Source organism: Cibotium barometz, chromosome 8 (assembly GCF_041138505.1).
Source record: "Cibotium barometz isolate CiBa-2024 chromosome 8, ASM4113850v1, whole genome shotgun sequence".
Classification (NCBI taxonomy): Eukaryota; Viridiplantae; Streptophyta; class Polypodiopsida; order Cyatheales; family Cibotiaceae; genus Cibotium; species Cibotium barometz.
The window spans coordinates 38,957,302-38,970,099 of NC_141053.1; the positions used below are offsets into that span (position 1 = coordinate 38,957,302).

At 39.3% G+C, this 12,798-nt stretch overlaps 1 protein-coding gene across 1 annotated transcript; it reads right to left on the bottom strand.

Annotated features, from left to right (window-relative positions):
• Positions 1 to 244: 244 nt before the first annotated feature.
• On the bottom strand, positions 245 to 5,011 carry LOC147636236 (uncharacterized). Its single transcript, XM_086801668.1, has 6 exons — positions 4,648 to 5,011; positions 4,224 to 4,537; positions 3,621 to 3,773; positions 2,245 to 2,589; positions 1,828 to 1,904; positions 245 to 1,699 (listed from the first exon to the last, which is right to left on the bottom strand). The coding sequence occupies exons 2-6, from the start codon at positions 4,372 to 4,374 to the stop codon at positions 497 to 499; spliced, it is 1,929 nt and encodes a 642-aa protein (XP_086657794.1). The 5' UTR covers positions 4,375 to 4,537; positions 4,648 to 5,011; the 3' UTR covers positions 245 to 496.
• Between the last annotated feature and the right edge of the window lie 7,787 nt (positions 5,012 to 12,798).

Sequence of the window (12,798 nt, forward strand, 5' to 3'; positions counted from 1 at the left end):
CAGCTGTAGTGCGGTGTCCACCACCCCTCAGCCATTGACTGTATTACATTTTAAAAAAATGGGACCCCAGTGGCCCTCAATAAATATAAATAATAATAAATAAATAATGGGTATCAATCTTTCAATATATATATTTCGCCTTTCTTTTTACTATTATAAAATTCCAAGGATCGCATTATTTTTCGACAATTTTCCCTTCTTCCCCTCCACAATTAAATATATGATGATAAATTTTCAAAAGTCCTTTTTCTTCGGTAATTTGGATTGGATTTCAATAAAATAATACAACATTATAAAAGTCAACACGCTAGCAGCAGCTAGCTCTACTAAACTTTTTTGCCTTTTCATATATATTCAGCTGAAGATAATTGTCAAAAGAAAAAATGTGGAGCACTAGAAGACCTATTTTTACCTATACACTTTTGAATTAATTAATATTCTTATCATTAATACATAAGCTAAGCTTGATCCACATTTTTTCTTCTCCTAATGATGATCAGCTTTGGTAGGCAAACCCATCATCTAGCTGAAGATAATCCGAAATGTCGAGCTCAGTGTTCTGCATCAGTAGATGGAGTGGGTCCACAACACTGCTCAGATCCACAAGAGCATCCAAGCTGCTTTCAGAAAACGCCTCTCCACTCACATCAGTAGTTGTGGACCCTGTCGAGAGGTCATTGTTAGCCAAATTCGTAGAGCTCACCGCATCATCTGCAAGGCCGAACACTGATGGAGTGTATGCTGGGGTGTACACTCCACCTCCTCTCTTCTCTTCTGGAATTGTTTGTAGATAAGGCTGGCCACCACCGGCATTAGTGCTAATCACCTCCTTGAATCCAACATTTGTGCTGATCACCTCTTTGAATCCAGCATCAGTACTAATCACCTCACTGGTTCCAACCACCTTGTTGAATCCAGCATCGGTGCCCATTGCCTCGTCGAGCCTGGCATTGGTGCCAATAGCCTTGTTGTACCCAGCAATGCTGCCAATCACTGGGTTAAATCCAAGATTTGGGCTGATCATCCCATTAAATCCGGCATTGGGGCTAATGATCTCACTAAATGCAACATTAGTGCCAACCAGCTTACGTTTCTCTTCACCATCTGCAGCATCACTACCATCATGAACACCTATATTCCACTGGGGAACATAGCCTTGTCTAACCGCACCTTGTATTTTCCTAGACGGATAGGTTCTCTTATTATTAACTCCCGACACAATCGCCACATCATCTTCCAGCTTCACAGTTCTGAAGCTGCAAGCAGCCATATCATCCAAAGCATCCATTGACTGCTCTGATGGGGAATCAATGTGATGTGATTGCAAGAAGAAGCTCAGATCAAGGGAGCTCATTCTCTGCAAGCCCCCTCCAGAAGAGTCTGCTGAGGACCGCGTGTCCAATAGCCCAAGGGCACCCAACACTTGGGCTCTGTTGGCAGCTTGCTTCTGCTGATGAACTTTAAACTGGGCCAGTGATTTCATAGTGCCCACATCAATCTTCCTGCCTCTCCCAGACCCTGACGCAACCCCTGCACCCAGATTAAGTCCCTTCACGCCAGCATTTGGTACCGAGCCTTTCCCACCCGGCTGTACCATCATGGTGCCCCCTGCAGTTCCATCACCCAAAGCCTGGAACGAAGCAATCGGGTATGGCTCTGGCACCACCCCAGTCAGCCTCTTCAAGTATAGCCTGTATTTCTGCAGACGAAGCAGTTGTCAATGCTCAGAATTGCACATCCTATTCTAGTCCTCAGGTGGATTGCATGCAATGAAATTATGCTCTACTAAGACAAATCAAGTTAGGCCCACTTGGCAATGTGCTGAACCTGTAAATGACTGGCAACATTCTCTCGCGTTAGGCCCTGAACATTCATTATATCCAGTACTTTCTTGGGTACAGCTTCTGCAAGCCACTACACAGTGTGAGTTTCATTTCTTCTGATCTATGACTTATGTTTCTTAGCATGCCAAATCAGCATTCCATGCAGAAGGGTTACCCCAACCAAACAAATGTGCTCATGAACCCATCAATAAACGTGACAGAATGCCCCCCCAGAACATAAAGCGAACCCACACTATCGTACTTAAATCTGCACATGGATGGGATTCATACATACTAGAAAAGCAATGTATAAGTTGTTAAATGAACTGCCAAAGTTCTTATCTAAAATCTATTGAAGTAAACATCTATCAAAAAGCAAAAGAAAAGAGGCACGAGAAGAGATCAAGGAAAAGTGCCCTACTATCCACACCAAGCTGGTTCACGGCATTCACAAATTGCCGGTGCAGCTGGACAGACCAGTTCACTCTAGGCTTCTTGAGACTGTTAATGTCGTCCACGTTACAATCCTCGATTTCAAGGAGCTCCTTTCTTTTTTTCGAGCTCTGATCCTGCAACTCAGCTTCTCTTGCACTCTCGTCCCACTCTCCCTGCAGGTCACCCCTCTGAACCTCCTTCCCCTTCCGACGAATCACATGCTGCCAAATGTTCCTCAGTTCCTCCATTCGGACCGGCTTGATGAGGTAATCGCAAGCACCATGCGTTATGCCTTTCATGACCACACTGGTCTCCCCATTAGCAGACATCACTGCAAATTTCAGATAAGTGGCTTAGGCTACAGTAACCATACATGTATAGACCTGAACTCAATTAATCCATAAACCCATTACACAAGCTCTTCTAATGGAGCTTGCTATGCAACCGCTAAGAGGCTCTGAACACTTTGATATGGGCCTTAACAATACATTCTGATGGGGCTTGATATGCTACTCCTAAGGCAATCCTAAACACTTTAATATGGATCTAAACCATCACCTTTAATGCACACACCCACACAAGCACACGCGCATACATAGGTACATGAATACATGCTACTCATAAAGAGGTCCTCACTCCTAATCACTTTACATGGGACAAAACCATAGCATTTGACAAACACAAAAGCATGCACACACATGTACATATATATACACATACAAACATTCATACATATACATACACACAAACAGTTTGCACCACACATACACGTGTACATACATACATACATGTACATGTGTGTATATATATTTTTGTATATTTTCTTAAGATATTTATATATGTGTTTACTGTACGTATGTATGCGTGCACATGCACACGTGTGTGTGAGCGCGCGCGCGTGCACATACATACATACAATGAACACATATATGCATATCTTAAAAAACACACGCACGCACAAATATACATATGCTCACACGTGCATGCGTGCGTGTGCGCGTGCGTGCGTGCGTGCGTGCGTGCGTGCGCGTGCACATACTCACATATACATATCTTTAAAAACACATGCACGCACACATATACATACACATACACATGTATGCGAGAGTGTCGGCGTGTAGCTTTCTGCACTCTGGTACAGGCATACATACATACAATGAACACATATATATATTTTAAAAAAACATACGTGCACACATATACATACACATACACGTGTATGCAAGTGTGTCGATGTGTAGCTTTATTCACTCTGGTACGGGCCTTGGACACCCTGATATTTGTTAAGGAATAAAATCCAATTTGATTGCAGCATGCAAACAAATAATTGTATCAAAATGGTGGAAGATCAAGGTTGCTTACTGATCACCGGCAAATCTAACTCCAATCCAATAACCTCCAATAGCTTGAAACCATCTTCATCAGGCATGTAGACGTCACTCATTACAAGATCAAAATCATCCTTGTTTTCCCTTAGCAGTTGTAAGGCGAGACTGACCCGATTGCATGTTGTTACTGTCCAATAGAACACAAGGATAACCTCAATGAGAGTCAAACACTGTTGCTGTCCAACAGAACACAAGTATAACCTCCATATCAGCAATGAGAGCCAAACAAATACCAATAATACTGGCATATTGACCTCATAAGAATCTATTGACAACACTCCAGAGTATGATTAACACTAAAAAAAAGTAATAACCAAGAAACTAAAAACAGATTAAAACACTTTATTAGAGTCCAAAGGCCAGTTAAGCCGAGCATGATCTAAAGGGACAAAAACAAGCTAAGCACCCCTCGGCGTTGGTAATCATGTCCAATGGTTTATTCAGGCAGAATATTGCGCTGTTAATCATGTCCAGTGGGTTACTAAGGCAGAATATTGCGTTGTTAATCATGTCCAGTGGGTTATTAAGGCAGAATATCAAGCTGATTAATAAAGAGAACAGATGAAAATAAGCTTACCTTTGTAGTTGCACTGCCTTAGCATTCTGTCAAGGACCATGAGGCAAAGGGGGTCATCGTCCACAACCAGCACGTGCAAACCAGCAGGTGAGAAGCTGCCCACGAAATACTTTCTAGATCCTGGAGATGCAGCTCCGGGAGAGGGCTTCATCTTTCCTGGATGTGTAAAGATGTACACAGATGTGGATAATAGGCCACACGTGCTAAATCTCGCCGATGAGAGGGTGGGGGCTAATCATCAAGCCACACGTGTACTCCAATTCGGGCTTAATCCTGATTCGGGTTGAGACATCATGTACACCATGTTTTATGCCCTAATGCACAGTTAAGTGGGCCAATTAGGGTCTCACGCGGGCAACTCTCCTGTAAAGGCATCCACAGAAATGCAGAGAAAACCCATTATACGGTGTATTAAGGGCCTTACTGAAGGCAATTTCTGTTGGCTTTCTGAATTGACAGACTTCAATAGAAGACTTGCACAACAGAGAAATCCTATTGCCCAATTTAGTGACTTGATGGCCTACAAGCCATTACCCGATTGAGGCCCTTCATAGCCTTGATGGGCTAAAAAACCTCAAGAATCCGGGACCTAACAGGTTAGAAACCTCGAGAATTATTAAGGACTCAACAGGGAAGAGCTTCCATAGCGCAACTGCACACAGAACTGTTCAAGAGGATGATAAAAGGGTTAGGGCGGTGTACACAGAGTCTAGTAGATAAACTTGCTAGTCGAGTTTTGAGGCATCGCAAGAGTGAAGAAAGAATGTGAGGTCAGAAATGAAGAGACCAGTTGCATTAAAGTTTTGTACTATGAAGAGCGCACAGACTGAGCTGTAACTTTCTAGCTAGATGATGATGTTATCCCGAAGCACCAGGCGGAATTATAAACTCGTTGCCAAAATCTAGACTCCAATCTAGATGCCCATGCCCCTAGGGCCTTTGGGACTACCAGAGTCCAACCTATGTGAAGCCGCCTTAAATTTGGGCTTGATGAAACCTATAAGGTGGCAACGGTTGAAACCCTGCTAATTCACCAAAGCTTCAAAATAAAGCCTACCTTTTAACTCCAAGGTTGCATGGGTATATATATATATATGTTGGAAGCAGATTTGATCTTGGGGCATAAATGGACTGTTGCTGCCCAAGCACCATTGTGCTTTGCTAGCGATAGAATCATCATGATGGTCAACAACAAAAAGTTGACAATACCATACTGCCAGGAAGATGATCCAACTTTAATGGATATCTATGATGCTGAACGAAAAAGGATACAAGCCTCTTCCACAAAAGCCCCTCTATACAAGGACCTACCATCTGCGTCAACAACCAACTTCGATAAAGCCTTTACTCCTTCAACCCCATCCTCACCTACGAAGTTCAATGCCAAAACCTCACAATCAGCAGCTATTCCTGAAGAATTTCCCAGAGCCCAACCATCTATCTCTAACAGGGAACTCAAAGGAAAGGCCCTGGATCCTATGCATCTTCATCAACAAACCTCACCAAAGGAGACAACATCATGCTCAAAGGCCTCCTTCATCGACATCCACTACCACACCTTGCAAACCAAATGTCGGACTTTACAACACTTAATACCCTTTCCACACAAAGCTCACAAAGAGAAGACTCAACCTCTCAATTTGCTGCTTATGGAGTTAATAATGCATCCCACACAGTGTGTTGAAAGTTAGCCTTAGAGACACACAAAGAAATATACACCCCCGCCCACTTAGGTTGTAAGTCTGGTAACCTTACAAATCCATTTGAACCAACAAAAATTTAGGGCTCATGGTGCCTTTTAATGTTCTCTAATGAAGGAACACTAAAATGGATAAAGATATGAGAAATGTATTTTGTACAAGTATACAATAACCATCAACTAAAAGCACACTTCGTTTGAAATATATCCCTCACAAAAAATAAAAAAATATATCCCTCGAAATACAAAACAAAAAGCACACTTTGTTTTAAAGTTCCTCAAAAAAATTATACAAACTGGCACCATGACTTTTGAATGTGTCATGTAATCTCTTTGACCAAGGCTATTGTCTTGGTGCCAAAATGGTTCATTTAAAGTTGCAAATAACTCCCTCAACCATTAGTGCAGTCATATATGGGAATGTTAGCCCTCACTTGCAGTAGCTTGCTTGTGATTCATGTGGCTGTTGAGTATGAAAACTTTGGAGCCAACTTACACCCTAGATGCCCTCTTTGAATGGAGTATACATCTCAATCCATGCTTAGAGCTCTTCCCCACCACACAAAGGAAGCAACACGAGTTGCATGAATAGCTTAGAGAGGAGCCCCACATTGGCACTTGGGAAAAAGGGCGCGACAATCATTCATAGGGGCTAGTCACTTATTGACTTCTAAAGTGCATTTTAAAATAGTTAATATTTGGAAGTCCTAAGGCGATTAACCAGTGAACTAGAGGGTATACTTGCATCTCCATGATCTTTGAAATTAGCTAAGACGGCGCAAGGCACTGCTCTTATTCTAGAATTCCCAAGCTTATCTGTAATGTTGTAGAAGCACCGAATAAATAGCTTAAAACATTTGACATTGAGATATTTAAGCTATTTCTTAAAGACACTAAGCTCTCCATGATAATATCGAGAGATATCCTCTCTAACAAACACCATTTTTCAAGACAAAAAAGAAGAAGAAGCTCAGCTCCCTCCAAAGGCATCTAAAAGTTTGAAGGATGTAATTTTTAACTTGTATGGGACATCGGATTATTTGTTTCACTATTATTTTCATAAACCACTATGGGATGGTGCTCTTTCTTTCATTACAAGGACTTGAAGAGCTTTAAGCACCTACAATGCATCATTATAAGTCATAAGATATGGAAAGCAATTCAGTTACTTACACATTTTATCGGGACCCTCTACATTTACAAAGGGAAGTCACAAAGGGCTGTGTGGCCTCTCTTCGTTTTCATGCTATTGGCCCATCTTTTGCATGTTTTGTGATGTATAGATATAAGTGTGAATGTATATGGAGTGATGTGTGATGGATGAAGTAGTGAAGTCGAGTGTTATATTAATTAACAGTAAAAGTGGCTTTGTCCAAAAAATAACTTAAGATTGTAGATTTTTTAAAAAGGGCAAGACAAATGAATTCAACACATGGTTAGTAGACATTAGCTTTAACTTTGCAATTGGTATGTTGAGTAAGTTCTCATGTAAGAGAACTATTAAAAGACAAGGACATAAGTGCTGGAATACATCAAAGGTAGAGGATGGCAAGACCTTGAAAGAATTTTGTGACCCAAACTAGTTGGGTGATTTAGACAACTTGTACTCAATGGGAGATTGCTTCTTCTCTCTCTTAGTTCAATAATTAAATCTTAGGTGAGGGATTTAGATAACTTGTGCTCAGTGAGAGATTGCTACTTCTCACTCTTGGTTCAATAATAAAATCTTATATTATCAAAAATAAAGTTACCATTATCCTCATCTATAAAGGTCGAATACAAAGCAACATCCTTGTTTTCTAGTAAAGTAGTTTGGTTAAGGAGGATGATTCAAGAGGATATGGGAGTATTGTAAGAGTAGCCATTGAAGTTAAATTCTGACAACCAAAACTGCATGGTGATTGCAAAGAATCATGTGTTCCATGATTTACACAAAGAACATTGAGATTTAATATCATTTTATGCACGAGCTTATCTCATGAATGGAGAGGTCAACATGGTCTACTATGTTGATATCTTTACATTTAGGCTCCTACAAGAGATATTTTAGGGTGGCATTTTCATTGACGCAACATTGGACCTAAGGAAAGTCTACCTACAGGTGGACATTGGAGGGGGAGGGGGTTCTTAGAAATCAATTCTCCACTCTCTTCTTGTAGTGCCATGGGTACCAACTTGCTCTAGTTTTTGTAAGGTCCACTTTATGACAAGAAGTATTGGTTGAGTAGCTCAGATAACCCAGTTTAAACACTAGTTGGTGTGGTTATTTGATAACCCAATTTAGACACTGGTTGGTGTGGTCATTTGTGACTACATGATTTGAGATGACTTGGATAGGTTTGGTTTATGCCCCAAAGAGCACCTGAAAGTTTGTAATATTTTATTGAAGTGGAGAATCAAACCCACAACGTCATGAATATCACTAGAATTCTCTAAATACATCAAAGAGTCCACCCTTTTTAAATCTCTAAATACCACTGGAATGCTCTAAATACATCAAAGAGTCCACCCTTTTTGAATCATTATTTATTGTGATGACCCTTTATGTATGCATGTTTCCATTGAAAGGCCAAAATGGCCTTTGGTCATGGTGGGATCTATTTTGATGATGCAAGTGCTTCCACTAAACTCTTGAATAATCCCCATCCCTCTCCCTATCCTCTAGCCATACTTGTTGAGGCCAACTTTACACATAACTTCACTCTTTTTCTCATCTTCTAGCTTTTGGCCACATTGCTACTTTACTTGACTAACTTACTGATAGACACTAGAGAGAGAGTGACCAAAGGTGGCTTGTGATCTAAATGTGGTGGGAAAGTCTCTACAATGTACATGGAGTACCAATGTTAACGTGTGAAGGTGAGCAATTAATGACTCGATCGATTGCTGTGGTACCTAAGTGGCATCCTCCTTGATCTTGGAAGAAAAAAAGAATGGAGCCTAGGACATCTTCATCAACACCACCCCTAAAAGCTATAGGTGAGAAGCATGTTGAACAGTGAAAAAGTTTTAAATAGTTGATGAACCTAGAATGCCAAATCTTATTTGTGACATTATTAGGAATGTGAGAAAGAGGGCTTTAAAAAAAGCTCTTTCACCCTTTCAAAGGATGTAAACCCTCTTCAATCACCTCTTGCCACTCTATTTCCTATCTTGCTCATAGTCACAGCCTTTTTTAGCATTCCTTCTTATAGAAGACTGTCATTTTTGCTTCCTTCAACCCTCTCTCTCTCTCTCTCTCTCTCTCTCTCTCTCTCTCTATATATATATATATATATGTGTGTGTGTGTGTGTGTGTGTGTGTGTGTGTGTGTGTGTGTGTGTGTGTGTGTGTGTGTGTGTGATTCATTTTTGTATCTACATCCATGTGTCATCGTACGCATGTGCACAAACCTTCAAGGGGGAATTTTTCCTTCATTTTGATTAAATAAATTTTAAAAATGGTCCCTCTCTCCAAGTTTGTTCAACAAAAGTAGGGAGAGGAGCACTGTACTCCACCTCTCACCATTATTCATGTTTGTGACTACATCCATGTGTAATTGTACGTTGTGCACAAACTTTTGAGAAGGGGAAATTTCCCTTCATTTTGATTAAAAGAAATTTTAAAAAATGGTCCCTCTGCCAATTTTGTTCAACAAAACTAGGGAGAGGAGCATTCTACGGTCCCACCTCCCCCCCCCCAACACACCCCCCTAAATATCTTAAGCTCCCTCTCCCAAACCTTTGTGTGTGTGTGTGAGTGTGCGCGCGCGCACTTGCACTTGCACCTCCATGCCCATCATTCATCCTTGTGCCACTCCCTACGTGTATGCAAGACTAGGTATGGGGATGTTAAGGTTAATAAACTATGTTGAGGTAGAACTAGGTAAGGATTTCTTCAACTTTGATGCCTTGACTTACTAGCTTTTTAACTTTGATTAGATTAGGTACAATTTTAAAAGAATATATTAGGATTTAGCAAATACGATTTAAAAGAACATATTAGGATTTAGTAGATACTATTATTTATTTAGGATAGATAGAACATGATTAAGATTTTTTTAATGTTAAGGCTATGATTTACTTTAATAGATTAGAACAAAAAACTAAAATTGGGATAGAAAATAAGAGATTTGGAGGTGGATTAGGAGAGTAACTTTTATTTAAGGGGGGGAAGAAACAAAGGGAGGAAGGCCAATGGTTTACGAACAAAACATTAAATTTGGGCTAGAAGTTTATGGAAATTTAGGAGGGGGATTGAAATGATCATTAGGGAGAGATTTAGGGATGTTTTTTTCTTAGTTTAGCCCAATGAATAATCTTAAGTTAGGCAACAATGCTTAAAGGAAGGGGCTCAGTAGTGTAAAGTAAGGAAATTATTAAGGCCTTTAAAAGGTGGTTTTTTAATATTTGATTGAGAGGTTAAACCTAACTTGATCCCTCGCCTTGGTGAAAATATAGGTTAAGTATCTCTTTATTATAGCTTAGTTTGATTAACTCTCTTGTATATCTCTTTCTGTCTTTGAAATGCATAGGTATCTAGGTGTAAACAAATAGCTTGCTTTGGGTGACCATGATTCAACTATGTAAATACTGATTGGCAACTTCTATTCTCACGAAGGTATATGCTTATTCTTTTCTAAAGCTACACAATGAGTAGACATATTTGATGATTTTGATTTCTTAACCCTATTGACTTTGTGGTGAGAGATCTAGTCTAAATGGACTTTTCTTTTTGTAATTATTATGTCCTTACAAAATTCTAATAGGAAACAACAACAAATTGGCCATTAAAGCCTATCAATGTCAAATATATATGGCCAATACATTAAGATCCTTCTCTTTATTTATTGAATATGTGCAATGCAAACTTTCTTAGGTTGCTTTGATCATTTAGATCAGGAGTTGTGCAACCATGGAAGATATTTCTTCATGTACAAGTTATCCTTAGGTTGCTTTAGCTTTTTGGCTAAGATATGGGCAACCGAGAGTATTAATTTATGTAAAAAAGGTTTAAATTGAACAAAAAGCGCCTTTTGAAAAAAAGTATATGCCAATAAATTTAACAAAAAGTGCCTTTTTTAAAAGAATTACATGCGAATAAAATTGGATACATATATATATATATATATAGTACTCTCATTTTTTCTTTTGGATGCATAAATATATATAGTACTCTCCTTTTTCTTTTGGTAATTTAATAAGAAGTGTTAAGAATTAAATACTTTAAAGAAGAGTAGAAAGTGTATTTGTAAGGAAGGGATTATCTTGTTTTTTTTTCGACATAATCATGTGAAAAAGGATAGACAATTTTCGACCCTTTTGGATGAGTAATTCATCTATCAAGAAAGGGTGAAAAAACATTCTTCCCTTTTTGCCATGGATAAAAGGTTAGATGGTTGTAAATGTAAAGTTTAAAGGGCAGACAAGTTTTATGCCAAATTACGCCCTTTTGGGCTAGCAAAAGGGTGGAATTAGGCCACCCTTTCCGCTATGTTTTCTTGTAGTGGGCTTTAATCACAACTCATAAAGAAAACCCCATATCGCTTACACACATTAATGATAGTAAAATAGGTTTGATTCACTTGTGTGAATGCATGTACATGCATACATGCACATGTGTGTGTGTGTGTGTGTGTGTGTGCGCGCGTTTACACATACATATGCTTGTAAGATATGTGTGCGTTTGTTTGTGTGTGTGCGTTTGTTTATGTGTGTGTGTGTGTGTGTGTGTGTGTGTGCACATAGATATACTTGTAAGATGAGTTTTTAATTCCCTAATGTAAACCAAGTATATAAGATGCTAATAAAAAAATACTCCTCTATTGTCAGTAGTGTAAGTAGACCTCATAAAACTAGCATCTCCTGTCCAATCAAATGGACCTAATTGTTGTGAGTGTAGTGTAAGTGGACCTCATATAAATAACATCTCCTCTCCAATCAAATGACCTAATTGTTGTAAAAGTAGTGTAAGTGGACCTTATAAAATTAGCATATCCTCTCCATTCAAATGACATCTTACATTATGAAAGTAGTAGCCTTAATTGGAAAGGGTGAGGGGTAGCACTTGAAAAATACACAATGAAAGGGTGACAACAAGAAAAGATAGGGGAGGAGTTAGGGATTTGGTTGCACCTTACAAGAAAACCCCATATTTCTTACACATCAATGGTAGTAAAATAGATTTGAGTCACTTATGTGAATGGATGTGCATGCATGTGTGTGTGTGTGTGTGTGTGTGTGTGTGTGTGTGTGTTTTCACATATATGTACTCGAAAGATGAGATTTTAATTCCCCAATGTAAATCAAATACATAAGATACTATTAAAAAACTTCTCTAATTGTAAGTAGTGTAAGTGGATCTTATAAAACTAGCATCTCCTCTCAAATCAAATGGACCTTAAATAAAACTAGCATCTCCCCTCCAAATCAAATGGACATAAAACTAGCATCTCCTCTCCAATCAAATGGACCTTATAAAACTAGCAACTCATCTCCAATTAAATGGACCTAATTGTTGTAAGTAGTGTAATTGGATCTCATAATAAGCATCTCCAATCAAATGGACCTAATTATTGTAAGTAGTGTAAGTGGACCTCATAAAGCTAGCATCTCCTCTCTAATCAAACTCCAATCAAATAATGTCTTACATTATGAAAGTACCATCCTTGATTGCAAAGTGGGAGGGGTAGTGATGGAAAAATATACAATGAAGGGTGACAACAAGTAAAGATAGGGTAGTGTGTTGGAAAACTCCACCCTCATGTTGTTACTACTCGTGATGTATGTGCTCTGTTTTGTAAGGCCCCTATATGAGGAGAAGCCGTTGTGGTGAGCACTCGGGTATCCAAAAGTTTCCAGTTTAGACATTGCGTGGGTGTGGCCAAATATGGCCAA

Bases quoted from the DNA above. Each gene is read 5' to 3' on its own strand.
- LOC147636236 (XM_086801668.1), bottom strand. From the start codon at position 4,374: ATGAAGCCCTCTCCCGGAGCTGCATCTCCAGGATCTAGAAAGTATTTC. The intron at 3,774-4,223 runs GTAAGCTTATTT...TCTATTGGACAG, and splicing joins AAGGCAGTGCAACTACAAAG to TAACAACATGCAATCGGGTC. The intron at 1,700-1,827 runs GTTCAGCACATT...CTTCGTCTGCAG, and splicing joins ATGTTGCCAGTCATTTACAG to AAATACAGGCTATACTTGAA.